The 26,820-nt window shown below is 39.0% G+C and overlaps 4 protein-coding genes across 5 annotated transcripts in view; 3 read left to right on the top strand and 1 right to left on the bottom strand.

Annotated features, from left to right (window-relative positions):
* Window positions 1-1,918: 1,918 nt before the first annotated feature.
* Window positions 1,919-6,131, top strand: LOC132847865 (tripartite motif-containing protein 16-like). Its single transcript, XM_060873384.1, has 6 exons — window positions 1,919-2,386; window positions 2,485-2,580; window positions 2,685-2,927; window positions 4,268-4,427; window positions 4,527-4,586; window positions 5,341-6,131. Exons 1-6 carry the CDS (start codon window positions 1,967-1,969, stop codon window positions 5,889-5,891), a joined length of 1,530 nt encoding a protein of 509 aa, XP_060729367.1. The 5' UTR covers window positions 1,919-1,966; the 3' UTR covers window positions 5,892-6,131.
* Window positions 6,132-7,155: 1,024 nt separating this feature from the next.
* LOC132847866 (tripartite motif-containing protein 16) lies at window positions 7,156-10,421 on the top strand. The gene is made up of 6 exons (XM_060873385.1): window positions 7,156-7,538; window positions 7,636-7,731; window positions 7,822-8,064; window positions 9,427-9,586; window positions 9,668-9,727; window positions 9,840-10,421. The coding sequence occupies exons 1-6, from the start codon at window positions 7,188-7,190 to the stop codon at window positions 10,394-10,396; spliced, it is 1,467 nt and encodes a 488-aa protein (XP_060729368.1). The 5' UTR covers window positions 7,156-7,187; the 3' UTR covers window positions 10,397-10,421.
* An 808-nt stretch (window positions 10,422-11,229) lies between these two features.
* c7h22orf39 (chromosome 7 C22orf39 homolog) lies at window positions 11,230-13,672 on the bottom strand. Its single transcript, XM_060873383.1, has 3 exons — window positions 13,587-13,672; window positions 11,652-11,819; window positions 11,230-11,568 (listed from the first exon to the last, which is right to left on the bottom strand). The coding sequence occupies exons 1-3, from the start codon at window positions 13,611-13,613 to the stop codon at window positions 11,449-11,451; spliced, it is 315 nt and encodes a 104-aa protein (XP_060729366.1). The 5' UTR covers window positions 13,614-13,672; the 3' UTR covers window positions 11,230-11,448.
* Window positions 13,673-18,455: 4,783 nt separating this feature from the next.
* Window positions 18,456-26,820, top strand: part of carmil3 (capping protein regulator and myosin 1 linker 3) — a 48,148-nt gene continuing 39,783 nt past the window's right edge. For both annotated transcript variants that reach the window (XM_060873909.1, XM_060873908.1), the window contains exons 1-2: window positions 18,456-18,652; window positions 20,326-20,420. In XM_060873909.1, coding sequence (XP_060729892.1) covers window positions 18,595-18,652; window positions 20,326-20,420 — 153 coding nt within the window. In that variant the 5' untranslated portion in view covers window positions 18,456-18,594. The remainder of the gene's footprint in view (window positions 18,653-20,325; window positions 20,421-26,820) is intronic.

The following is a 26,820-nucleotide window of genomic DNA, read 5'->3' as shown; positions in this document are numbered from 1 at the left end:
AAATACAATAAAGTTTCATATTTTGAACTAAATCTCAAGAATCCTTGTAAAAACAAAACAAAACAACACAAAACAAAACAATCCCAAATCCACTGAGACTGGCAGAAAATACAGCCAATCAGTTCAGAGAGTGGAGTGAGGAAAGTCTAAAGAAAGAGTCTGCATTTTCTGGCAGAACAGTAAATGCTATCCAGCTGTAAAGTTGTTGAGAACTCATGCTAGCTACACAACTAGTGATTAAAGAGAAGTGTTGTTAAGTTTCTCTAAATATTTGTTTTTTCTCACACAACATCTCACACAAAAATGAGTGCTACAAAGACACATATCTGTGTCTGTAATTTTTCACTGTGGGCTGTGGCTAGTGTGCTAACATTGTTCACTTTATGCAAAACTTTTCTGACAGGCTAGAGCACAAAATATATTGAGTACAAAGATTAAATGATCAAAACATTCAGAAAAGACCAGGAGATAAAGTTTTGCTCTCTACACCCTAGCAAAGGTTGACAATATTTTTTTTTGCTAGCAAGGATTAGCTGGCTAATTAGCTGGCTAAGCAGTTAGCAGCTGGCAAAGATACATGGAACCTTAGTTTATTCTTTAACCAGAGTGAACATTTAGTGAACATAGCTAAAATTAAATGATTAGATTGTTCTGGAGCTTATTTGGTCTTTGTCATTTTACAGAATTAGAAGTTACACGTTAGCATTGCTGACAAATGTCCACCTGCTCATGACATAAGCCCTTATATTTGTTTTTCTGATTTGTTTGGTCTTTTTGTCTGATGTTCACTAACACTCAGGTAACCCTTTTAACAGTACACTGTAATTGATCGATTTATTAGACACTTTCAGTCAGTATAAAGAAATTATTATTAATAGTATTAATATTATTATTTTATACCCACAATATATCTGATATATATAATAATCTGATATAAAATGAGTCAGAACACTGTTGGATTTTAGTGTGAGACGTGTGTTTTTCCCTCTGTTAGGATAAACTTTTAGTGGTTGATGATTACTGGGTTAAATGGGTTTAATATCACTATTTACTTTAAGGAAGCATTTGTGTGAGGAAAAAAAAAAACAAAAAGATTTTTTTTTCAGAACTGTACCCTTTAAAGAGTAGATAAAAACTGTGTGTATGAAAAAGAAATTTAATGCTAAACATGGGTGCCATCAAAACCAGTGTTTGTTAGTGTATTACTGAGCAACTGGGAGTCACATATACCATATTGGACAATATTTATTGGTTGTTTATACCACTGTGTCGTTGACATTTATGCAAATTGCTTAGTATGTATTATGCTGTGTTTTTGGACGCAGTCTTGAGAGAACAGTACAGCTGTTTCCCTCCATTCACTATCCTTCCAATCATCCAACCATTTTCTCTGCCACATACCATACAGGGTTGCACAGAACCTGGAGCCTAGACTTAAGGCACAAGGAAGGGGACACCCTGGATAGGGTTCCAGTCCATCACAGCGCAGACACACACACACACACACACACACACACACACACACACACACACACACACACAATTTACAGATGGAAATCAGCCTACTATGCATGTCTTTGGACAGGAAGATGAAACTAGAATACTAGGAGGAAACCCCCAAAGACCGGGGAGAACCCCTAACCCCAAAGATATGCAAACAAGCAAACCCCTAAACCTAAATAAGGAAAAAAGGGGTCATGAAGTGGTGTACACACTGGGCACTATGCCACATTCTCTCTACACCCCTTTGAGGCAATTTAGTGGCATCGGTCAAACTATAGCTGGGGTTTTGGGAACAGTGGAAACCCGGTGGAGTAACCCAAGCTCAGGATTCAACTTTCAGCTAGGGATTCTGGAAATATTAACCCCGTTGGAAAAAGCTATTAAACAATTGAGTATACAGAGGAAACTGGATCTGTCTGTTACTGCAGTTAAGCGGTTAAGTCCAAATCCACACCCACAACACATGTTCATTCCGGCTTCAGGAGAAACGAAACTAGCCAGGCTGGCTGTTGCAAAAACTTCTTTTTCTACTAACATGGATGAAAAAACAGCAAAGTCTGCCGATCTCAGCTACACCACAGCCTCAGATGTGGAGTGTGATGTGTGCACGGGAAGGAATCAGAAAGCAGAGCAGTCCTGTTTAGATTGTATGGCTTCATTCTGTAAAAATCATCTAGATCTGCATGACATTTTGCATGTGGGGAAGAGACACATGCTGGTGGAAGCTACAATAAGCCTTAAAGACAGCATCTGTCCCAAGCACAACAAACTAATGAAGATTTTCTGCCGCAAAGATCAGCAGTGCATTTGTCACCTTTGCATTACTAATAAACACAAAAACCATGATGTCGTCTTAATTGGGGATGAGGTGCCTGAGAAGAAGGTATGCTTTTTTTTATTGTTTTCTTCTACAATGGCATAATACATTGCATGAAATGGCTAGAGCATTCATTACATTGCATTTTTTTTCTTGATTTTCAGATTAAACTTGGTAAAATGCAAAAACAGACAGTCAAAAAGATTCAGACCCGGGAGAAAGAGGAGCAAAGTTTAAAACAAGCCATTAAATCATTCAAGGTCTAGTTATCTATACGTATCTCAAAAATGGGTTTTGTTAAGTAGTATTGATCTTTCTTGTTATACTGTATGTGAGCGAATACAGCATTCTATTTCTTTTTAAGACATCAGCAGTGATGGCAGTGGAGGAGAATGAAAGAAGCTTTACAGAGCTGATTCGCTCTATTGAGATGAGGCAGTGTACAGTGAAGGAGCTGATCTTGGCTCAGGAGGAGGCTGCTGTGAAGAAAGCTAATACATTTTTAGAAAGACTGGAACAGGAGATCAGTGATCTGAAGAGCAGAGATGCTGAACTACAGCACCTGGAGCTGCTCTCTCAAGTTGAGAATGACATATATTTTCTACAGGTTAGTACATTTACAAAAGGATATTCTGAAAAGGTGGACTATCAAGCCAGTTATGAACTGCATTTATGTGCTGTCTAATCAAATCATCTTAAAGCTTAAGGGACGTAGGCCAATACCAATGCTTAGGCATTGTTAAACATACGTGAGTCAGTGAGAGATTGAGATTAGTGGATGGATGGATGGATGGATGAATGGATAGATAGATGGACGAATGGATGGATAGATGGATAAATAAAGGATGCTGTTCAATCCATAGGCAGAAGACTAAATGAACGGATGGATAGATAGATGATTTTATGGATACTGCTGTTATTCATGAATAGATGGATTTTAATCCACAGATGTACGGATGTTGTTGATTCCATGGATAGATGGATACATACTGTAGATGTATTTCTTCCCACAAATAGATAGATGGATGGATGGATGGATGGCTGCCGTTAAGTCGATGAATGGAGGAATGCATGGATGGGTATGGTTTGGTGCATGGATGAATGTACAGTATGGGTGTTCATTCAACAGATAGATACTGTAGGTGTATTGTAACTGTTATTATACAAATAGATGGATTTGTTGAATATATGTATTGATAATAGATGGACACAGTTGATTCCATGGATGGATGGATAGTTGGATGCTATATACTAGTATTTAACTATATCATATTAATATGTAGGGGGGCACGGTGGCTTAGTGGTTAGCACGTTCGCCTCACACCTCCAGGGTCGGGGTTCGATTCCCGCCTCCACCTTGTGTGTGTGGAGTTTGCATGTTCTCCCTGTGCCTCGGGGGTTTCCTCCGGGTACTCCGGTTTCCTCCCCTGGTCCAAAGACATGCATGGCAGGTTTATTGGCATCTCTGGAAAATTGTCCCTAGTGTGTGATTGTGTGAGTGAATGAGAGTGTGTGTGTGTGCCCTGCGATGGGTTGGCACTCCATCCAGGGTGTATCCTGCCTTGATGCCCGATGACGCTTGAGATAGGCACAGGCTCCCCGTGACCCGAGGTAGTTCGGATAAGCGGTAGAAGATGAATGAATGAATATTAATATGTAATATATAATAAATATATTATAATGAAATAAATACACATGTAATCATTTCTGTAAATAACTAAAATAACTTCTGCTGGATTAAAAACATCAGTCTCAGACATTACTATAATGGGTCAGTATTTTAAATAACAAACAAATAATTAATTGTCAGTTCTATTCATTTCTAAATATCTTAATTCATTTATTTAACATGTCAGTGTTTTGAAGTAAATGTTACCAACCCGACCTTCCAAAAATTACTTTACTAGCATGTTGTGAGTCTCACAAGACATATGTTTTATTTCCCAGCGTGCTTCTTCTGTTCACCACCTCTTACAGCTCATTCAGAGCCCAACACTTTCAGTCCATCCATCCTATCCATTTGAGCTTAGCATTGATGCTGTCTCAAATCTTAACAAAAAACTGCACATAATCTGGCAGTGGAGCTTTATGACAATCTCCGAAAGAGGTAATCTCTGTGATATATATTTTTTTGCAGAGAATTTTGTTTCCAAAATGCATATTTGTTGCATAAAATTCCAATTACACTTCTTTTTTTCCCCCACAGTAAAAAACACTGGCATCGTATCTGCACCATTACCTCAGACTTACCAGGAGCTCTTAAAATGTGAGTTGCTTTTGCTGTTTGTTTGTTTTTGTTGTTGTTGAAACCAAAATGAAACAGAACATAAAAAGAAGAATGTTCTGTATAGAAAACCTTTAATCAGATCTGGGAGTTTTGCTAAGTTTGCTAAAGTTACTGAGCAATTATGCACCAATGACAGGTACAATCTTCAGGCATTTTACAGATGGTCATCTTTAATGACTTACTGTACTGATTGATCAAAAGTCACATAGAAAAATTCAAAACAATCAGATGTGTGTAGTGCATATATTGTGAAGACTTCTCTATTGCATCTCTATGATGATACCATAGTAACTACCAGGATGGGCAAAGTATTAAGAAGTACACATATCTGCTAGAAAAATCATGTTTTATTGTGAAAGGGTAAATTTTAAATTTATCTAAAACTGTTTTAGAAGCTACTACACCATTTTTCTTGAAAACATCACTGAAACTTTGTAAGTTTGCAATATTTACCATTACTTAGAATTTGACTTGCAGCTGATTAAATTGTAAGCCACTAGCATATCCTAGTCTAATTTGGCATTAGCATTGAAAACAAGCCCCATTTATTACATATAGTTAGGTATATATATATATATATATATATATATATATATATATATATATATATATATATATATAGGTATATATATAGGTAATGTTAGCAAATAAGCCAAACTTATCTTGAACTAAATTACTCCAGCAAGTCATACCAATTCACCAGCAACTAACTGTTCAAATTCTTCCACAACAGATGCTATCAAACTTACTCTGGATACAAATACAGTGCACGACAAGCTCCAACTGAGTAACCTGAACAAGGAACTGACAGCTGTACAAACTTCAGCTAACTATCCTTCCCACCCTGACAAATTTGAAAGGCGGATACAGGCCTTATGCAGAGAAGGTCTGCGTGGTTCACCATGTTACTGGGAGGTGGAGTGTGGTACAAAAGGGTCATGGGTTAATATTGCAGTCTCATACAAAAGGATAAAAAGGAAAGGGAAACAGGCCCCTCTGTTTGGCAGATGCAAAGACTCATGGGCCTTGCGCAACTATGGGGGTATATACCAATTCTGGCATGGCAATAAGCACCAGAAATTCCACACCGACAGCTCATTAGATTGTTCTAGAATAGGAATCTATCTGGATCATGGAGCAGGAATTTTGGCCTTTTACAACGTCTCAGGTAACTTTAGCCTCATCTCCAAGATCCAGACGCAGTTTACAGAGCCTGTATATGCTGGTTTTGGACTGATAGGGACAGGATCCCATATTAGACTCTGTGATTTACAAGATTTGTAGTTAAGATCAACCTCTTTCTCACAGAGAATGTCCTTGTTGCACTTCAGATTTCAGTATTACTCAATACATACTGTATTACTATGGTTCTACTAGTTGTCATGTAATGGGGAAGATAAATGGTGATAGCTTCATCCTTAAACTTTGATTCTATATCTGTATCATGTTATTTATTTTTTGGTGCCACCAAAACAGTAAAACATGAAGTGACACACAATAAACTACTAACTATTACAAAAACTAGGTTCTAAGTGTATTTGTTTTGTTTTTCGACTGGAGTCTATTATTCATTCATTCATTCATTCATTCATCTTCTACCGCTTATCCGAACTACCTCAGGTCATGGGGAGCCTGTGCCTATCTCAGGCATCATTGGGCATCAAGGCAGGATACACCCTGGACAGAGTGCCAACCCATTGCAGGACACACACACACACACACACTCTCATTCACTCACGCAATCACACACTACGGACAATTTTCCAGAGATGCCTATCAACCTACCATGCATGTCTTTGGACCGGGGGAGGAAACCGGAGTACCCAGAGGAAACCCCCGAGGCACAGGAAGAACATGCAAACTCCACACACACAAGGTGGAGGCGGGAATCGAACCCCGACCCTGGAGGTGTGAGGCAAACGTGCTAACCACTAAGCCACCATGCCCTCTGGAGTCTACTATATATAAAAAAAAATTATCTACACCTCTACAGTGTCAGTTTTCTGGGTCCTAAATTCATCCATATCTAATGATCTAAAAATGATGCTTGATTTATGAAAATTGTTCTCTTTTCAAATGGGAATTTCCCCCTAAATGTTTCATTTATTTGTACTTTGGTTCCAAGAACATATATGTCAAATAAGCCTTTCTTACAATCAGAAAGGTTGGATCATCAGACCAAAAAGAAAGTATTTGTTGAATGTCCATAATGTTGATGATTTAATAAATACTTGTATATAACAAAAGCATTGACACATGCTTTTCAGTTTGTAACATTTTTTTGCATTCAACTTATAAAACACTGTTCATTGAATTTTTGTAATTTCACCCTGTTTGGCTTATACAAGGATTGGGAATCATTTGGTGGAAACAATTGACTAGATGAATAATATGATGCTCATGTTGTGGTTAAAAAAATTTCAGTCCTGTGAGTCAGAGGCCTCAACCCTACAAATCCACACCCTCTTCAGAGTAATATTTGGACTTCTCTTTGGCACACTTCAGGAGAAACAAAACTAACAAGTTCCAGCCTGGTTTCAAACTGGTGCTACCATTATCTCCTTTTGTTTCCCGACCAGTATGGATGAAGAAATGGATATGTCTTCAGATCTCAGCTTTACTGCACCCTCAGATGTAGAATGCAGCTCGTGCACAGGAAGAAAGCGCAAAGCAGAAAAGACCTGTTTGCAGTGTTTGGCTTCATACTGTGAAGATCACTTGGACCTCCACAACGTTCTGCATACGAATGCGAAGAGGCACAAGATGGTGGCAGCTACGGGAAGACTTGAAGAGCGAGTCTGTCCCGAGCATGACAAACTCATGGAGGTTTTCTGTCGCACAGATCAGCAGTGCATATGTCACCTGTGCATTACAAATAAACACAGAGCTCATGATGTCGTCTCGATTGACTCTGAAGTGGCGGAAGTGAAAGTAGGAATATTTTAGAAATCATATCATAATGTGTAGGTATGATGTCAACTACGAGTATATCTCTTTTTTAAATGATTTTACTTGTCTGGCTCTTCAGTTGAAGCTTGCGAAGATACAGAGGGAGATTACTGACAGGATTAAAAGCAGGGAGAGTGAAATGCAAGCATTAAAACAAGCAATCGAGGATTTCCAGGTTTTATTTGTGTATTTATTCATGAAGCAATTTGCATTAGCATTTTGAATCATATTCTGAATCATATTTTGCTTCCATATTTATAAACAGACTTCAGCAAGGCAGGCAGTGGAGGAGAATGAGAAGAGCTTTACAGAGCTGATCGACGCCATAGAGTTGAGGCAGAGTACAGTGAAGAAGCTGATCCTGGATCAGGAAGAAGCTGCCGTGAAGAATGCCAAGGAACTTTTGGAGCGGCTACCATCAGAGATCACTGATCTGAAGAAGAGAGATTTTGAACTTCAGCGCCTGGAGCAGCTCTCTCAAGCAGAGAATGGTGTCTATTTTCTACAGGTAGGCAGCCTAAATAAAACCAAATGACACAAAAGCTTTAACAAAAGGTTGATTCTTGATGTTCAGTGCAATTGTAATTACAGATATATGCCATGAAATAGACAGATAGATGTCTCAGGATAAATGGGATATGGTCTGGAAGTACCCATTGGATGTGTCTGTCATATACCATCAGTCTGCCTAAAAATGTCTTCATTTTTGTTATGCTACGTTCAAGTCACTTTACTATGAAGTTTGCAGCAGGAATTCCAACTGCTGGTTGCCATAATGATAACATTTCTCCGTGGGTGGAGCAACAAGCATTCCACATTATAACCTATCAGTTTTCTTGCCTCTAAAATGAAACAGTCTGGAGGAAGATTTGGCATATGTATATAAAATGTAGCAGTGTATATATGCTTCATATCATCTGAGATGAAGGAGAAGCAGTGTTTTCTCTTTACAACAGATCTTGTTTGCTGCACTGGACATGCCACATCTAGTCGCCAATTGTCGCTCTTGCTCATGTCACCGGAAGTCACCTGCCCTCAGTTAAAATAATTAGTAGAATTAAAACACTGATGCTTGCCTACAAAAACCTAAAAACAAACAGAACCCACTAAACTTAAAGCTTTTGTCACACCTTCAATGCAACACACGTTCTCCAATACTCTAATGCTGTTCAACTGGTCCCACAATCTCTCAGAATACAGGTACTGTAAGGCATGCATCAAGACTCTTCTCTGTTCTAGCACCTAGACTGTGGAACAAACTTCCCCTGGCTGTCCAAACAGCTGAGTCACTGGCAGTCTTCAAACAATGTCTAAAGAACTACCTCTTCCTGAAGTACTAAAGTTAGCATTTAAAAACTGCTCAACTGGTCCCACTATCTCTCAGGGAACAGGAAAGTTATCAATCAAGACTCTACTCTTTTCTGGCATCTAGGTGGTAGAATAAACTTTCCCTATATGTCTGAATGGTTGAATCACTGGCAGTCTTAAAATGGCATCTAAAGACCAACCTGTTCTCGAAATACATAACTTTACACTTAAAAACTGCTTGACTGGTCCCACAATATCTCAGATGTAGGTGTAGGCATGTACTGTAGGTGATAAAATGAACTTCCCATGAAGTAACATACCATCACTTAAAGTAATAAAACAATTAAATAAAATACTTGTGTTGCGTTTGTGATTTTTTTTACCCCCAACAGTGTTTTGAGACTGATAGAACTCTTGATCACTAGTCTGTGGCATAGTGAACTATTATCAAGATGTATTTATTGTTAGACTTTAAAACCCTTCTCTAAGTCGCTGTGGATAAGGGTGTCTGCCAAATGCCATAAATGTAAATGAATATTGTCTGATTCTGTTCTGTCCACAGGGTATTTTGTCCACTCCTGCACTTCCTTTATCCTCGTCCTCCCCTGTCCTCTTTGTCCATCCATACTCCTCTTTTCAGCTCGCCACTGAAGCGATTTTGGACCTTATCAAGCAGATGAACCAAGTTTGTAATATGCATTTCACCAACATCAGTAAAAATGGTTAGTAAAGACAAAAAAAAATCTAAATTAAATCAGTTTAACCAGCAAGGAACTTACCAAGACTGATCTTTCTTTGAGCAGTCCAGACCGCAGACATTCTGAAATCGCCCGAGTTGAAAATGCGGGAGGTTTTATTGCAAAGTGAGTTTACCTTACCACCTCTATCTAACATTGCAGTTGTAATAATTTATACCATCCTACATCTGTTACTCGATGTCCTAACAACGGTTCTTTGCAATGCTTCCCATCTTAGATGCTTCCGAGCTCACTCTGAACCCTGACACTGCACACTTTTCTCTCCGCTTGTCCAAAGAGAACAGGGAGGTGACTGCTGTGAATCAGGCACAGGATTACAAAAGCCATCCAGACAGATTTGTCTGCAGAGCACAAATCCTTTGTGACCAGCATCTACAAGGGACCCCACAGTACTGGGAGGTGGAGTTCAAAGTCAGCAACTGGGTGTGCATCGCTGTTTCCTACAAAGGAATCTACAGGAAGCAAAAACAGGGTGGTCTCTTTGGCAGAAACAACTGTTCTTGGGGCTTACGCTGTTATTACACTTCCTACGAATTCTGGCATGATAATAAGTGCATAAGTGTTAAACACAACAAACGTTGCACCAGAATAGGAGTGTATCTGGATCACGGAATAGGTGTTCTGGAGTTTTACAATGTCTCTGATGATATGAGTCTCATCTATAAGGCTCAGACCAATTTTACTGAGCCTGTGTATGCTGGGTTTGGCCTAGGAGGGAAAGGCAGTCACATCATGCTCTGTGATTTGCAAAAGGAGAAGGCCATGAGTAAATAAACAAACTAACATGTAGGAACTGGAATAAAGGTTGTGGAACAAATGTGTAATGATTGGATCTTTAAGCATCTTATAAATGTTCAAGGATTGTTTGATTTTTTTTTCAGGGTGTAGTTACACAAACGAACACCAGATGGCAGAACAGAGTTTGAAATTGAATTAAGCTCTCTCTCTCTCTATTTGAAGTTCTGGAGCAAGAAATATGTTGTAAGGATATTTTACTGTGTGGTATACAAGTTGTTGTATAATATCACTTCAATAAAACTCATTTACAGGTTCTTGTATGACAGATGTGCCACTTAAACCAACCTTCCATCCATCCATCAATATTATGTACCACTGCACAGGTTCACAGGGAGCCTGGAGCCTATCCCAGGGGACTCACCTCTCACCCCTGGACATGGTGGCATCCCATCACAAGGCACAATCACACAGGATCTGGGGGAGAAAACCCCCTAGTGTGAAGAGAAAATGCAAAATCCATGCACACAGGGTGTCGAAACCCCAACTTTGGAGGTACGAGGCCATTAAGTAACTATTAAGCTACCATGACCCCCCGTTAGTGGAGCTAGTAATAAATCAATTTATATATATATTAAAGAAAAACTATACTTATTAGCTGCAACAGCATAAATGAAAACAGGTAAACGATAAATTGTCTGGACTTGTATTCCACATTAAATGTAACCATAAATGGATGAAAAGTTTGATATACTGTTCTTTCTTAAGTAAAGGACTGTAACGCATTCAGCTCTGACTCAATGTGTACCTTATATTATTGATGTTTAAGCTACTTTACCAAACTGTACTGACTCAAATGAATATTTCACCCATTTTCAACAAGCTCTTTTATTTAATGTCATGAACCCAAAGTCACAGATGTATACAACCTTAGATTTTCAGTGTACAACTAAAAACAGTTGAAATCATTATACCCAACTGAAACACACTGGGTCATAGAGAACAGGAGAAATGATGGGAGAATGAACAAGGTTAATAAATTATAAAAAATAATAATGATAATAAAAAATTTACTAATGCTAATGAGGCTTTTATTTTGCCTCATTAAGAGGTAAATGCCAGTCAGCAGGTGGTTTTTTTCTCATCTCCCAAAATGGAGGAAAGTTCTTCTGTTCAGATACTCGATTTCTCTCACTTTTTTGAAGACTCTCCTAAAAAGAAAAAAGGGACTTGAAAACTTCAGAAACACTGCAACACTTCAGTGACCATTTGATGCTTTATTACAGACACTAACCTTGGCATGTGGACTGCAATTCCTCTCCCATTCTCTACAGGCTTCGAAGTCGTCTTTCCACTGCAGGCAGACAGGGGACGTCCCATAGGTGTAGTAGTGATGGAAACGGTTGCTTAAACTTTTACAGTGTTTGAATTCAGCCAAGTAGACGTCACATGCCCGTGGTGGCTGAAATGGAAAACATGCGGAGATTAGCATTGCCGAAGCACAATGAACTGCTTCTTAACTGCAATAAAACAATAATCTATATAAATTATTGACCGTTTGCTTATCAGTCAAGAGAGGGCATTAAATATATTCATATTCATTGTATTTAAATTTAAAGCATTGAAATGTTCAACAAGCATATAAAGTTTAAGGTGTTAACATGTTTTCCTGGGTACTGCTATAATATTCCAGTTGGTTACTAGGGTGTTGCTATGATATTCCAGTTGGTTGCAAAGGTGTTGCCATGATATTCCAGTTGGTTGCTAGGGTTTTGCTGGGACATTTCAGTTGGTCATTATGTTGTTGCTCTGATTTTTCAGTTGGTTGCTAGTGTTATGCATAACATTTCAGTTGGTTGCTAGTTTGATTGCTATAATATTCCAGTTGGTTGTTAGGGTGTTGCTCTTACATTTCATTTGGTTGCTGTGGTGTTTCTATGTCGTTGCTATGTCATTTTATTTGGTTGCTAGTATGCTGCTATCCTAGTTGGCTACTAGATTGTTGCTATACTATTTCAGCTGGTTACTAGGGCACTGCTATAATATTCCAGTTGGTTGCTAGGGTGTTGCTATGATACTCCAGTTGGTTGCTAGGGTGTTGCTAGGACATTTCGGTTGGTTGCTAGTATGTTGCTATGATTTTTCAGTTGGTTGCTAGAGTGTTTCTATTACACTTCATTTGGTTGCTAGGGTGTTGCTGGGACATTTCAGTTGGTTGCTATGGTGTTGCTATGTCATTTTATTTGGTTGCTAGTATGCTGCTATCCTAGTTGGCTGCTAGATTGTTGCTATAATATTTCAGCTGGTTACTAGGGTACTGCTATAATATTTCAGTTGGTTGCTAGGGTGTTGCTAGGATATTCCAGTTGGTTGCTAAGGTGTTGCTGGGACATTTCAGTTGGTTGCTAGAGTGTTGCTATTACACTTCATTTGGGTTGTTGCTGGGACATTTCAGTTGGTTGCTATGGTGTTGCTATGATATTTCAGCTGGTTGCTAGGGTACTGCAATAATATTCCAGTTGGTTGCTAGGGTGTTGCTAGGATATTCCAGTTGGTTGCTAGGGTGTTGCTGGGACATTTCAGTTTTTGCTAGGTTGTTGCTATAATATTCCAGTTGGTTGATAGGGCGTTGCTAGGATATTCCAGTTCGTTGCTAGGATATTCCAGTTGGTTGCTAGGGTGTTGCTGGGACATTTCAGTTGGTTGCTAGGTTGTTGTTATTACACTTCATTTGGTTGCTATGGTGTTGCTCTGACATTTCAGTTGGTTGCTATAGTGTTTCTATGTCGTTTTATATGTAAGCATTGACCCTGAGGCCTAAGCAGTGGTCCTGAGTATACTATAGAGCCATCAGATAGCTCTTGGGGACGTGCCGCCATTTTGTTTACCTGACAATCTTTTCAGGGATGCAGTAAAAGTGATGTGTGTGGCCTGAAGCGGTGATTACGCTCTAATACATTTTCTGCTCATTACATTATCTGCCATTATTATTATTATTATTATTATATTTTTCTCGGATGTAACCGTAAGAGGGCTTTTTAATTCGCTCTTCTCATCTTAGTGCGGTTTGGACCTTGCGTTAACGCGTACATTTCGCGTAGCACGCAGAGGTGCTAGCGTGCACGAGGTAACTACGCGTTAGGTGCAAGTGCGCATGAGCGACAGCTTCAAACATATAAGACAACGTAAACATACACTTTATATATAACTGAGTAAAAGGAAGACATACGCGCCAAGGTAACTGTGTCTCTCCCATTGCGCCTACTTCTTCTTGGGCTGAAATGATTGATTCTGTACTGCCACCTAATGTCTGTTTCTGCCATTACAGCTAACAAATGGTACAAGGTTCAAGATTTTTTTATTTATTTTTTTATAATGAGTCCAATGGTCCAAAAACAACTGCAATGACATGAATGATAGATAGATATATAAATGAATAAATAAATTCAGAAATAGCTAGGAGTCTTAAAAAAAAGAGGTCGTCTTATGCTCGTCTTAAGGGCATACAATATTGACAACATCCATCAATCCATCCATTTTCTGTACTGCTTATTGTACACAGGATCACAGGGAACCTGGACCCTATCCTAGATGTTTTAATATAATTCTTACAAGAGACATAAATGGTTATGGTTACTTTATTTGTTCATCCATCCATTTCCTTCCACTTGTCCAAGTTTGGAGTCATGGGGCAGCCCTCTAAGTACAGATGCCTGTTCCTTCATCCCCCTAGCCATCTCTTCCAGCTCCACCACAGGGATACCCAGTCACTCTAAGGCCAGACAACAGATAAAATCCCTCTATCTAGGACTTTGGTCCTAACCACAGACTTCTTCTTCTTTGACATGTCCGAAACACCTCCCATTGAGATGAGACGGTGTGCAATGAAAGAGCTGCCATGAAGAAGGCCATGGAGCTTTTGCAATGACTGCCATCAGAGTTCAGTGATCAAAAGAACAGAGATTTTGAAATGTTGTTGAATTGCATGGGCATAATGAGTTGTGTCTCAGGATACATGTGTAATGGACTGGAAAACCCCATGGATATGGGTGTATCGTAGCATGAATTGTACTCAATTCTGAAAAACAATGAAAAACTTGACTCTGTTTCAATTTATGCTAACTTCTATCCTCGCCATACCATCCACCTGCAGAGATCATGCCGCTAAGGAGCTAGTTTAACAAACGCCTTCTTTTCAAGTGAGCAATTCATAAACTTTGATTCTCAAGAAGCTGCTGCTCTGTTGACTCGGATTTGTGCTTTTGGTCATTATCATGCTGGAAGATGACATTTTATCTTTATCTTCAGCTGCTTTAGTGAAGCCTGAGGGACTTGTGTCTAAAATAGATTGGTATTTGGAGCTATCTATTATTTCCATGCCACCTTTGCCATACTTCAACATGGGCATGTCTTCTTTGGGCGATTATATTTACTGATTTATCTTTTATACAGTAATTATGCACAGCAATGCTCTTTTATGGTCTAATCAGCTCTTAACATATGTCTAGCTACCCTTTTTTGCCAGATATCCCTGCATCTTTCCTTTCATAAAAATTTGATAAGACACCCTATTCTTGGTCATGTCATTATGGTGCCCAATTTTCTGGGGTGCTGAGAGCCTTGATTGTGTTCCATGGTACATTTAAGGTTATAGAATTTTGAATTTTGAATTTTGATCAATAAGTTTTCACAGCAAGATCCCCTACATGCTTTGTAAGCTCTTTGAAGACCGGCCGCATGTAATAAAAAAAAAAAAATTGTATATTTATATATTGGCTTTTAAAAAGTCCACACCTAATAAAAAGACGTTAATAAGGAGAAGTTTACTCATCAGAAATAAACAGAGTGAATGACTCAGTGATTATTTCCCCACTGAGAGTGTGAACAGCTTGTGAACATGAATTAAGATGACATAATTAAAATGAGAGAGAATTTCTCCTTTCAAGCTTGTAATTCTTTCAAATTTAGAAGTAATTTCAATTTACATGTATAGATCAGGCTCTAAATGTAATGTAAACAACAGCAGTGTTTCTGTTAGTAGAACTGGAGTGACATACTTCAATCACGCATGTTTTAAACACATTTAGCACCTTTTATTACTCTGATATTACTCTGAACAGACGTTTCTGTCATTTTTGTTGTTCCTTATAAATGTTGAATAAAAATATACAAAAAAAATTTAAGTTTGCAAATATCCATTGATTTCAAAAACGGAAGCAGTGTTACAAGGATAATAATGAAGATTTACGAGGTTCTTGATTTCTTGATTTATTTATTTATTTATCAATTCAGTTTGACCATGCCAACAACCAACAGTTGAGGGCAGAAAAGATTTTGCAATAGTTTCGAAGAGGTTTTAAAATGAAAAGAAAACACAACACTAGCATATGAATTTCTTCAACCGTGCAATGATGTATTATTGCATTATACTGTAGCGCCACGCGGTTGAATTCTTGAATCTGATTGGTCAGAAAGTTTTCTCTGAGAGAAAAAAAAAAGAAAGGAGTCTCCAGTGTCAGTGTAATTTTTCAACCACTTGGTTCTTGTGTTGATAATTTTCAACCTTTTGTTAGAAACTATTCCCCCTTTTTCAGTGCCTTCCACTGGGAATGGCTCTTTGCAGGCATAACATGTCTGTGCAACACTGACACAAAGCTTTCTGTCACAAACTAGACAACTTCACACCAGAGACCCTAGAGGGCAGATGGAAGAGACTGAACTTGATACACAAACACTTTCAAACTGCCTGGGGTTATGAAAAGAGTATAATAAAATAGAATAAAAAATAGATATGTTGCCTAAATTTGAGCAAACAAAATGGATCCAAATATATAGATCAAATGGCAATTCTAAAAATGTGAAATTAATGTATATAAACTGTAATAAAGAATTATGTGCAGCGCAAATGCATTACGTGCAGTTTGTGGAAGTAACCTAATGGACACAGTCGATTAATATTGTCAGTCTGACTGAGACAATGCTCTTGGGTAGATGGAAAATGGTGCTTAATTACAGACTAGTTTCAGAAAAAATATATAATTTTGTTAGCAAACTATACATTTGGAACACATGGCATTGTGGCCATTATTTAGCCAATACATGTGAATTTCACATCTACTGTATGTCTAATCCCTTATACAAGTAGCTACTGGAAAAAAAAAAGTTTTAATTCCACATGAGCATTTACTTAAGCTCATTTCCTCGAACCTATTCAACCCTTATTCGGAGACATATTCGGAATATTCTCCAAGTCTCATGCTCAAATTTCCTGCAGATGTTTTCTTTTTAGTATGAATGATATTGTGATATTGATTTATCTATATGGTCACATCAAAAGCACAACCCTGTCATCTGAGTTGTCTGAAGCTGTTTTGTGAATGCTTGAATGCACGTTTTTAACAATAATAAAGATTTAAAGATATGAGTGAAAAGAAATGACACCCCAATTGTAGAAATTCCTACAACTTTATCTTTTTTTTAAAAAAAAAGATCAATAAAAAATGTGTCAGCATTTTGCATTGATCCAAAGATTTTTAAAGTTCATAACAAGTGATATGGATGTGCATCAAGCTTCTAATTAAGATAAAATAAGATAAGATATACCTTTATTCGTTCCACGATGGGGAAATTTCTCTGTTACAGCAGCAAAGAATAAATATATATATAATTGCAGATTTGCTAAACGTTATGTGTGATATGCCAACGTGGCAACAAATCTATTCTGCAGCTGAGGCTAAAGATATTTAAATCTACTGTTTCTTGAAATAGAGGGTATTTTAAGAAATGCCTCCTGGGAATTTTTAGTTCCTTTGTGTCATTTCCGTGGCTGAATCATTCATATCACAGTATAGAAATCTTCTGCTATAGCTTGACTACAGGTTAGTCAAATTAAAGAGGTTAGTTTATCATCATGGTAGTCTAATACCATGTGTAATGGTACCACCTGACACGACTGTCTCTTATGAGACTGCATAACTCTACACCATGTGCTAGAAAGAAATCAACCCCAGTCTTGCTTTTTCATACAAATCTGTATATTTTTAATACATTGTTTTGCTGTTGTGCACAAAATAATCCACTTTACAAGAGATTTATCAGCCGAAAATCTGATGTGGATGCCAAAAATGAATCCTTATATTAGTATCGTTTGGTTTGTTTGTTTTTGTGTGTGTTTGTTTGTGTGTGTGTGTGTCTGTGTGTGTATGTGTTTGTTTGTGTGTGTTTGTATGTGTGTGTTTGTCTGTGTGTGTATGTGTTTGTTTATGTGTGTGTTTGTGTGTATGTGTGTGTATGTATGTGTGTGTGTGTGTTTGTGTATGTATGTGTGTGTTTGTGTGTATGTATGTGTGTGTGTGTTTGTGTGCTTGTGTGTATGTGTATGTATGTGTGTGTTTGTGTGTGTATGTGTGTATGTATTTGCGTGCTTGTGTGTTTGTGTGTATGTGTATGTATGTGTGTGTGTTTGTGTGTGCAGGTGTGTGCTTGTGTGTACAGTATGTGTATGTATGTGTGTGTGTTTGTGTGCGTGTTTGTGTGTGCATGTGTTTGCGTGTTTGTGTGTGTGTGTTAGCTATGCTCATTTCTAAGCCACTTGATTTATGAATGATGAAAATATTTCAGAAATATTTTGCCATAACTTTGCTTTTTGCTTACTTTTTTGCATTTTGCTGTAAATCAAAATCTGCACACACACAAAGTAAAGCAAAGTGATCCTGTGTACATAGAGAGTAAGGGTTTTAGGACTCGCTTTCCCGAATCGATTCTTTGTGAATCCGAGTTTGACTCGTATCGCGCAGATCTCAATAATAATAATAATAATTATAAAAAGAATCCTACGCTGTAGCTTTATTTGTTTGCTGGTGTGGGTATATATTTAAAGTACATTTCACATCCTTTAATGTGTATGTTTAACCTCGAATCTTGGATATAGTGTCATTTAAAATGAGTTAAATGAAAACTAGATGCACCTTTCTAGATAAAAAAATAAAATAAAAAGATACAGACATGAATCAAAACATGCACATTATGAGTCGACTCATAAATTGATTCATATCTGAGGAGTCGACTCGGTAAAGGGAGTCGTAATACTCTTTTCGTCTCTGCATCCGCTTTCTCTGCCTTTGATATGATATGATCAGAAGCACCGGACGCTCTGACTCGCAGCCGTCGGTTCCTCCGTTCGTAAGTCCAAGGACGAGGAGACGCACGCGGGACCTCCGGGGCAGCACGAGCGCAACATGGCCGCGAAAGACAGCGTACCGGCGAGCTTTTTGAGCGTGAGCCGGGAGATGACAGGTACTGTAAATATTTACCGCATGCACGCGCCGGACGCACTGAAAAATTAATGATGCACTTCTTGTGAAATGTCGCTCTAGCATCTGGGCAGTGATTTATGATTTACAGTCACGCTCGCGCTCGTTCATCTCCAACTTTTGGAGGTTTGTGTACGCTCGTGACAAAGTAGTTTATTATAGGGATTAAAACTGTACATGGCACAGTGCATTAAATAAACTCTGTGCTTTACACCTGGCCATTAAATCAATGCATAACACAAATATTGTTCTTGATGTCTAACCCGAGCAATGGTTGGTTCATGATGCATGTGTTGTTTGTGTGGAAGTGTGTATGAGTGTGTGAGTTTGTGCATGCAAGTCTTTCTTTGAGTGTATGTCTGTAGGGGGAAGAGAGAGGGGGCGATATGGCGCACTCCTTTGAAGTGTCTGGAATTGGAGTTGTGCAGGCAGAAAGAGAGAGAGAGAGAGAGTGTGTGTGTGTGTGTGTGTGTGTGTGTGTGTGTGTGTGTGTGTGTGTGTGTGTGTGTGTGCACATCTAATGTCTGAGGAAGCAGGTCATCCTCTGATATCTTCAGGGTGTGCGTTTCCCATGCACAAGCACATCACATGCAAACCAATGAGTCACAAATGTAGTGAAGACATCTTTGGCACATCGAGTACGTCGTGGCAGCGTAGAGACCTCTCAGATTTAATCACTCAAACGGGCATTACTGTGATAATTATTCTTCACCAACAGCACTGTTTTTTTCACGCTGTTCAACACTGCTCTTAATGCTCTCTCTTTATTTTTCATCCAAGATGAATAAGCGCTTTATTATTGTTTAGGGTCATGTTTCGAGCTGGAATCCATCTCGAGACACCGGGCACCGGGCACGGAGCCGGAATACAGCCTAGATGGGACAGTAGTCTATTGCCTTACTAAGTCACACCAGCAGGCAATTTAGTGCATATAATCTTGGATAAGTGGTAGAAAATGAATGAATGAATGAATGAATGAATGAATCTGACTAGGACATTTTTGGGAGGAAGAAAGAAACAACCTTAGAACCCAGAGGAAACAGACACAGAGATATTGAAGTTCCTTACAGAGAGTAACCCAAGCTCAAGGGAATTTGAAACTGTCCCTGAATCTCTCTCTCTCTCTCTCTCTCTCTCTCTCTCTCTCGCTAGCCTTGATATCCTGGCTATCCACAAGAACGGTCAGCTTTAATTAGTGATTCTGTTTCAAAGTTGATTACGAATGAATTATCTGTTTGTCCTAGTTATCCCCCATTAATTTTCTCCCTGCACCAGAACACATCGCTGACTATAAAGATGAGCGATTGGGATATTAAATGTGACATGAATTCAATGATCGCTGTTTTTTTTTTTGTTTGTTTGTTTTGTTTTGTTTGTTCGTTCGTTTCCCCTCCCTTAACTTTTTAAAGATATATTTACAGCCAGATCTCAAGCGATATGATTCATCCTGCTGCAGTTTTTATATCTGAAGAGTAATAGAGCCTGGACGTTGTGTGGTGCGGTGTGGTATGGTGTGTGAAGTGTGTGGGAGTGTGTCTCTGTGGCAGTAAAGCAGTGTGTAGCACAAAAAATAGCTACATAGCTAAAATATTCAGAGATGGAGTGTTTTTTAATCATGTTTCCTGCTTATTGATGTACGGCTATTCTCGTTCGCAGAGAGCATCAAGAGAGTGATTGACAAACCGTCCATCAAGTTTGCACAAGCCATCAAAGTGGAAAGCAAGAATGGGAAATCAGAAGACAGGGTTTTGGTAGGTCATTATAACAATTACTCTCTTTTACCGATTAATATAATTAATGTAATAATAATGTTTTAATATAGCGTATTTCAAGCATGGTGGATTTTAACGTCAGAATGTGTTGCCTAAATCATAGTGTATGAAAGAAATAAAATAAAAACAATTCAACTTTGGGCCTGTAAAATTCTCATCATGTCAGTGCACATGTAATCACTCTTATATTTATTGTGAGACAATAAATATAAAATTTCTCATGAGCAATTTTTGAAGGGGACACAAATAATACAGTCAATAATACAGTCAATGGTAATTCAAAGTGCTTTACACAAAGAAAGTAAAACTATCATAAAAAAAATCACAACAATAAAAACAAGGGATTAAAAAAGGTTTAAAATTTTATTTAAAATGAATTAAGACGGGGGGCACGGTGGCTTAGTGGTTAGCACGTTCGTCTCACACCTCCAGGGTTGGGGGTTCAATTCCCGCCTCCACCTTGTGTGTGTGGAGTTTGCATGTTCTCCCCGTGCCTCGGGGGTTTTCTCCGGGTACTCCGGTTTCCTCCCCCGGCGATGGGTTGGCACTCCGTCCAGGGTGTATCCTGCCTTGATGCCCAATGACACCTGAGATAGGCACAGGCTCCCCGTGACCCGAGGTAGTTCGGATAAGCGGTAGAAAATGAATGAATGAATAAATGAATTAAGACACTTAAGAACAGAATATACATTGATTATACAAAAAAAACAGTGGGGTCAGTTCGGACGTAGCACAGTGCTCATTTAGTAAATGCGCAGCTAAACAATATGCTAATTGTGACCGTTAATGTTAAGTTAACATTATGCCAAGTCGTCCCAAATAAAACAACGCACGTTTACTTTGGCGTGTTAGTTGCAGTGCGCTATGCAACAAGCTATTGTAAACAAGCTAACGTTAACCAGATAAGTCATATTTTAATCGCTAATATAGCAGATTCATGGAAAATTACATCGCTAATCAGCATTTTTGCCGCAACTAATTTATGACTGAGTCTGCATCAACTACATTAAAGAGAATCACTTTATTTAAAGTGAATAAAATCCCCTACTTAATGGAGTTCAACATTAATTGAGCCGCAGCCACACACCTGACTCGTGTGTGCAGAGTAGGTGATGAACTGGGAAAGCAGGCAGTGGGTCAAACCACTGTGAGGAAGGGGAGGGGAGGGGAGGGGGAACTCAACTGTTTATAAATGCAGTTTTTGCGTTTGTTTTTTTTTTTTACTTACACAATTATTTGGTATACATACATAAATTTTTCACAATATAAAAATAAAAAATATAAAAATTCACGATATTTTTTAAATAATTTTTTTTGGGGGGACAATCCTCGGCTGGGGGGACATGTCCCCGCCGTCCCCCCGGGATTTACGCCCATGATTCTCAGTATTTAGTGTTTTTGCTGCAAAATTTTGGCTGTGCATGCCTTTTGGGAACCCACACACACACACACACATGCACACACAGACTGATTTATGTGGCCGTTCTACCCTGTCTGCCACCCTTTCTCCTTGTCTCTAAGTGTGTGAAACACGTGTTCTAGAGACTTCAACACAGGGCTTTAGGTCACGCTGAAAAATTTGGTCTGAAAGGCTTGTCATGCACACAAACACACACACACACACACACACACGCATGGCATTGTTTTATTCCTTTTGAAGATCCTCCACTGACATCATTATCATAATATGACCAAATAGTCCTATGTTATATGTAAATTTAATTCTAACCTTAACCTCAAACAAAAAAATGTCTACACATGGTCCAAACAGTCCGATATTCCTGTCCTAGACACTTGGTGCCAGCTCGGTGGAATGGTGCCAGAGAGGAAGTATATGAGTACAGAGAGTTTTTAGACAACTGGCACGTCTCTGAGAACAAAAGAAAAGAAGACAAATATATGAACATACGAAGGTATATGGGCAACCAAAGGTTACGAATGCTGCCTTGTATCTTTCTTCCTTCAATAATTTATCCCATTTTATTTCTCTCTCATTTCCTCCGGTGTCTCATCCCACACCTTCACATCTTATAACAGCTCAATTAGAGGCTGTGATTGCTACAGTGAGTGGTGTGACAGCCCTCTTGTGCTAGCATTTTCTGCTTTGTTGCACAGAGATTCACCCCAAAAAATTGCCATGGAGAGAATTTCTGCCAAGGCCAAGTTGTCCTGTAAGACCGTTCTTCCCCTAATTACAGAAATAGTGGTATAAGCCCATAAGGCTTGCATCAGAGCTACAAGCTAATGCATTTATCAAGTTATAGGTTCTTATTTTACTAAAAACATGCAGCATACAGCACACAGTTCTGCATTTGTAAATAATGGCGCTGGTTAGGAATACCTAACGGTTAGGAATTCTAAAAATGAACTAAGGTTTCATTCTAGATGGTGCCATCCTAGATGCCACCATCTTGGAACCATTTCTCATTTAGTGCAGTTTACTCTCATTCTGCTCCGGGCATTCATATACTGGTATAAAAAACATGTTTGTAGGGGTCTAAATCAGGCTTCGGGGTCCCTGGTGGTCTAGTGGTAGGATCCCATGCCACTCAATTCAACCAAGCCACTGAGGGTTTCTGGGCACACTAGTGTCCACCATACGCAAGGACATCTTTTAAATTCTCTGGGGTGTGTGGGTGTGAGGAGGTGATGGTTTGGCACCCTATCTAGTGTATCACCTGCTTGGCCCTTAGGATAGGCTCCAGGAGCCCCGTGTCCCTTTCTCAGAGTAGCTGGAAATATTGTCTGTGTCCCTTACTTAATTAAATGTAAAGAGGAAAAAAATAAACACCAGGTTAACACAGTCAAGACCTGTTGGCAAAAGTAGGTGTTTAACTTCTTGAACTGTTCCACATTTTATATTGTAATAACTTGGAACCTTGGTGCTGGAGAGAGTTTCGGTTCTGAAGGGTGAAGCTGTTCACAGGGCAACCATTGCATGGACAGTGTTTTCCGCAGAAAATTTGTTAGTTAAGGCGGTAAGGTTGGGCGGGTGTATGTGTAGGAGGGTGCCTGGGGGGGGTGTCTTTGTGAGATAGACCACAGACTCTGTATTACATTTAACAATTATTTATTTAACACTAAATATAAAATTTAAATAATATATAATAATAAATAAGAAAATGCAAAACAACATTCAAAATTTGCCTTAACAACAAACAATTTTAACAAACAGTATACAAACTACAACTACAACATTGTCAAAATGTGCAAGGTGATCGGTCACTGCTTATGGCTTATGGATATGCTACAGGCTATCCTTCTTGGTTTAAAAAAAGTGCGAAGATTGTAAAAACTGATTATTTCCCACTATTAATTACATTATCTTAATGGAGTGTAACTACTGTAGCGTGTAAATAATGCACATAAATAACGTTAGCAAGAGCGCTCAACAATATATCGAATTATCAATATCAATTATATCGAATCAACAGGCACGTGCAACCTAGCTAGCAGGTGAAGAACTCAAACAACAAAATCACCAGCTAACTTACTTTAAATTTGCAAGAACTATAGACTAATACAATAACAGGATTAAATAAACCCAAAACATAAGTCCACTTACAGTTCTCACGCACACGCGTTTTATCAACTGGCTAGTTATCCTCCAGACAGTGACGGACCACGTCTTTCTCTCATTTCCCCCGTGTGGCGCGCGTGCCCGCTCGCGGTGTGAAGCGCGTCCACGCTATTCTCCGAGACGCACTTGACGGCCTTTTGATCAGCGGAATTATTTTTTTTTGGACAACCTAGTTAAGGCGGTAGGGTTTCCCAGCTTAGGCGGGCCACCTGAACTGCAAAGTGCTGCGGGAAACCCTGCATGGACAAAGTTATGTTAAATAGAATAACAGTGAGATAAATGCCTTTATTAAAATAGGTCATAGAACATTAGTTTGGAGTTTGCCCAAATACTGTACATAAGTAAACGTGGTAAAAGTTTGTCAGACTGCTGATCACTTTGAGATCACCATTCTTACAGTGAAGCATGGTCGTGGTGGTGGTATTATGCTGAGAGCATACTTGTCACAAGCAGGAATTAGGAAAATTGTCAGGTTTAAAGGGAAGAGCGATCGAGCCAAATATAGGACAATCTTTAGGGGGTTTTTAGGGTTTTTTTTTTCTATTCATGTAGCAGCTACATGCATGTATGGGCCTTTTTACACCTGGTCACTTCATGTGTTTTCTCTGATCCGATAGCTATCTGATTTTTTAAAACTGTTCCATTTACATTAGGCCACATAAATACGTGTCGCGAATCAGATATCGATCCGATCTTTCTACTTCCGCCCAAAATGCAAATATATTTGACCTCATTTCCGGGGTAATTGAAATGGAACACGCTTTGGGGTATGCGGTTTTCAGAATGCAATCAAAAAGAAGACGAAAAAACTTGTTACGAGGGTTATGCTACAAAAAACAGCGTTTACTGTTTGCTGCATTTTCATTGGCGGCAGCAGTGCATTTTAACACCCAACGAGACACCTGGGTGAAAGATCACTTGCGAGTGATGTACTTCCGTTTGGGAGGAGTATAGCGCTGATGTATGTGGCTTGAACAACCACATTCATTTACACCTGTCCAGTTTCATCTGAAATGCGTCCCAGACCACCTCCTGAAGTGGTTTGAACCATTGGATTTATATCCGTCTTGAAAACGTTTCGGAGGGCATTTAGACCTGGTCTTTTTACCATCGGATAGCTATCTGATCACAGGTGTAAAAAGCCCCTTAGATGAAAACTTTTCCAAACTGAAAAAGACGTGTGACTGTGGACGAGGATTGTCTTCCAACAGGTGAATAATGTTAAGCAGAATCTGAACTAAACAAATGACTGTAAATAGTAAGTGAAAATTTGTTAGCAAAGTTATACGGTATACTAATGTGGCTTACAAATAATTGTGGTAGTATGTCATTTTAGATATAGTTGTTTAAGATTGAAACCTTAATAAAATGATATCTTTTGCATTCTGGTGGTCCTTTGCACAAATTTCCACGCAAACACATGGATGGAAAAGGAAAGGCAGATGATGTTGTTTGGCCATTACAAGAAAGTGGGGTTGTAAACATTTCAGGCACGTATATAGCTTTGCTTGAATGTGAGGGTAGCTATTGGATTTGATCAGCTTTGGAATGAAAGCAGTGGTAAGGGGTGGAAAGTTAATACCGGTTGAGGCAGATCTGATGCAGCAGCTGTGACCCAGGAGTGTATAAGAGACAGAAAGAGAAAGAGGAATAGTATGGGAGCAGAAAGGTTATGAGGGCACAGTGTGATCTGATGTGTCCCTTTAGGCTACTTGTCTCCTCCATGGCTGCTTGTCTTGTCCCTATCTATTATCCTAGGTACTTGGTGGCAGCTATGAACAGACTGATTTTGAGCATTTTTGGTTATTTATTCTGCATTGTCTCTCAGTCCGTTTCTTTTATTCAGTTCAGCTAATTTTGATTCAGGTCACTGTGCTTTAGTTTAAACTGACAAAGCAGATCTAATCTCTTTATGTGGGCATTAAGTCTATTAGCCTTGTTGGAGTAGCACAATTCTATAAAAAATGCCTGTGCTTCTTGACCTGAACAAACAGTCCTGGTGAAATTCTTCTGTGTGTCACAAAATATTAATGGTTCAGAGAAGCTGAACCAAGGCTAGCAAATCCACGTTCTTTGATATTGTGATATAAGGTGAACAGTGCTATTCATGTAGCAGCTACATGCATGTATGGGCCTTTTTACACCTGGTCACTTCATGTGTTGTCTCTGATCTGATAGCTATCTGATTTGTTAAAACTGTTCCATTTACATTAGGCCACATAAATGCGTCTCGGCGATTAGGATATCGATCCGATCTTTCTACTCCCAAAATGCAAATATATTTGACCTCATTTCCGGGGTAATTGAAATGGAACACGCTTTGGTGTATGCGGTTTTCAGAATGCAATCAAAAAGAACGACGGTTATGCTACAAAAAACAGCATTTACTGTTGGCTGCATTTCCGCTGGCGGCAGCAGTGCATTTTAAGACTCAACGAGACACCTGGGTGAAAGATAGGAGCCAGCACTGGTGGGAAAACATAGTGCTGGCTTCTTTTATGGAGCAAAACTGGGTCTCCAGTTTTAGAATGAGACCCCGGACGATTTGTTTCTGGCGCGATGCACGACACGTGAGTCACCTGCGAGTGACGTACTTCCGTTTGGGAGGAGTATAGCGCTGAAGTATGTGGCTTGAACAACCACATTCATTTACACCTGTCCAGTTTCATCTGAAATGCATCTCAGACCTGCTCCTGAAGTGGTTTGAAACATCGGATTTATATCCGTCACGAAAAAAATGTTTAGGAGAGCATTTAGACCTGGTCTTTTTACGATCGGATTGCTATCTGAAAACGCATG

The sequence above is a fragment of the Tachysurus vachellii genome, chromosome 7 (assembly GCF_030014155.1).
Source record: "Tachysurus vachellii isolate PV-2020 chromosome 7, HZAU_Pvac_v1, whole genome shotgun sequence".
Taxonomy (NCBI): domain Eukaryota; kingdom Metazoa; phylum Chordata; class Actinopteri; order Siluriformes; family Bagridae; genus Tachysurus; species Tachysurus vachellii.
This window is presented reverse-complemented; position numbering and strand designations above follow the sequence as displayed.

Bases quoted from the DNA above. Each gene is read 5' to 3' on its own strand.
- LOC132847865 (XM_060873384.1), top strand. From the start codon at position 1,967: ATGTTCATTCCGGCTTCAGGAGAAACGAAACTAGCCAGGCTGGCTGTT. The intron at 2,581-2,684 runs GTCTAGTTATCT...TTTCTTTTTAAG, and splicing joins AAGCCATTAAATCATTCAAG to ACATCAGCAGTGATGGCAGT. The intron at 2,928-4,267 runs GTTAGTACATTT...TTTATTTCCCAG, and splicing joins ATGACATATATTTTCTACAG to CGTGCTTCTTCTGTTCACCA.
- LOC132847866 (XM_060873385.1), top strand. From the start codon at position 7,188: ATGGATGAAGAAATGGATATGTCTTCAGATCTCAGCTTTACTGCACCC. The intron at 8,065-9,426 runs GTAGGCAGCCTA...TTCTGTCCACAG, and splicing joins ATGGTGTCTATTTTCTACAG to GGTATTTTGTCCACTCCTGC. The intron at 9,587-9,667 runs GTTAGTAAAGAC...TTCTTTGAGCAG, and splicing joins CACCAACATCAGTAAAAATG to TCCAGACCGCAGACATTCTG.
- c7h22orf39 (XM_060873383.1), bottom strand. From the start codon at position 13,613: ATGGGAGAGACACAGTTACCTTGGCGC. The intron at 11,820-13,586 runs GTATGTCTTCCT...TTTCCATTTCAG, and splicing joins AGACACAGTTACCTTGGCGC to CCACCACGGGCATGTGACGT. The intron at 11,569-11,651 runs GTTAGTGTCTGT...TTTTCTTTTTAG, and splicing joins ATTGCAGTCCACATGCCAAG to GAGAGTCTTCAAAAAAGTGA.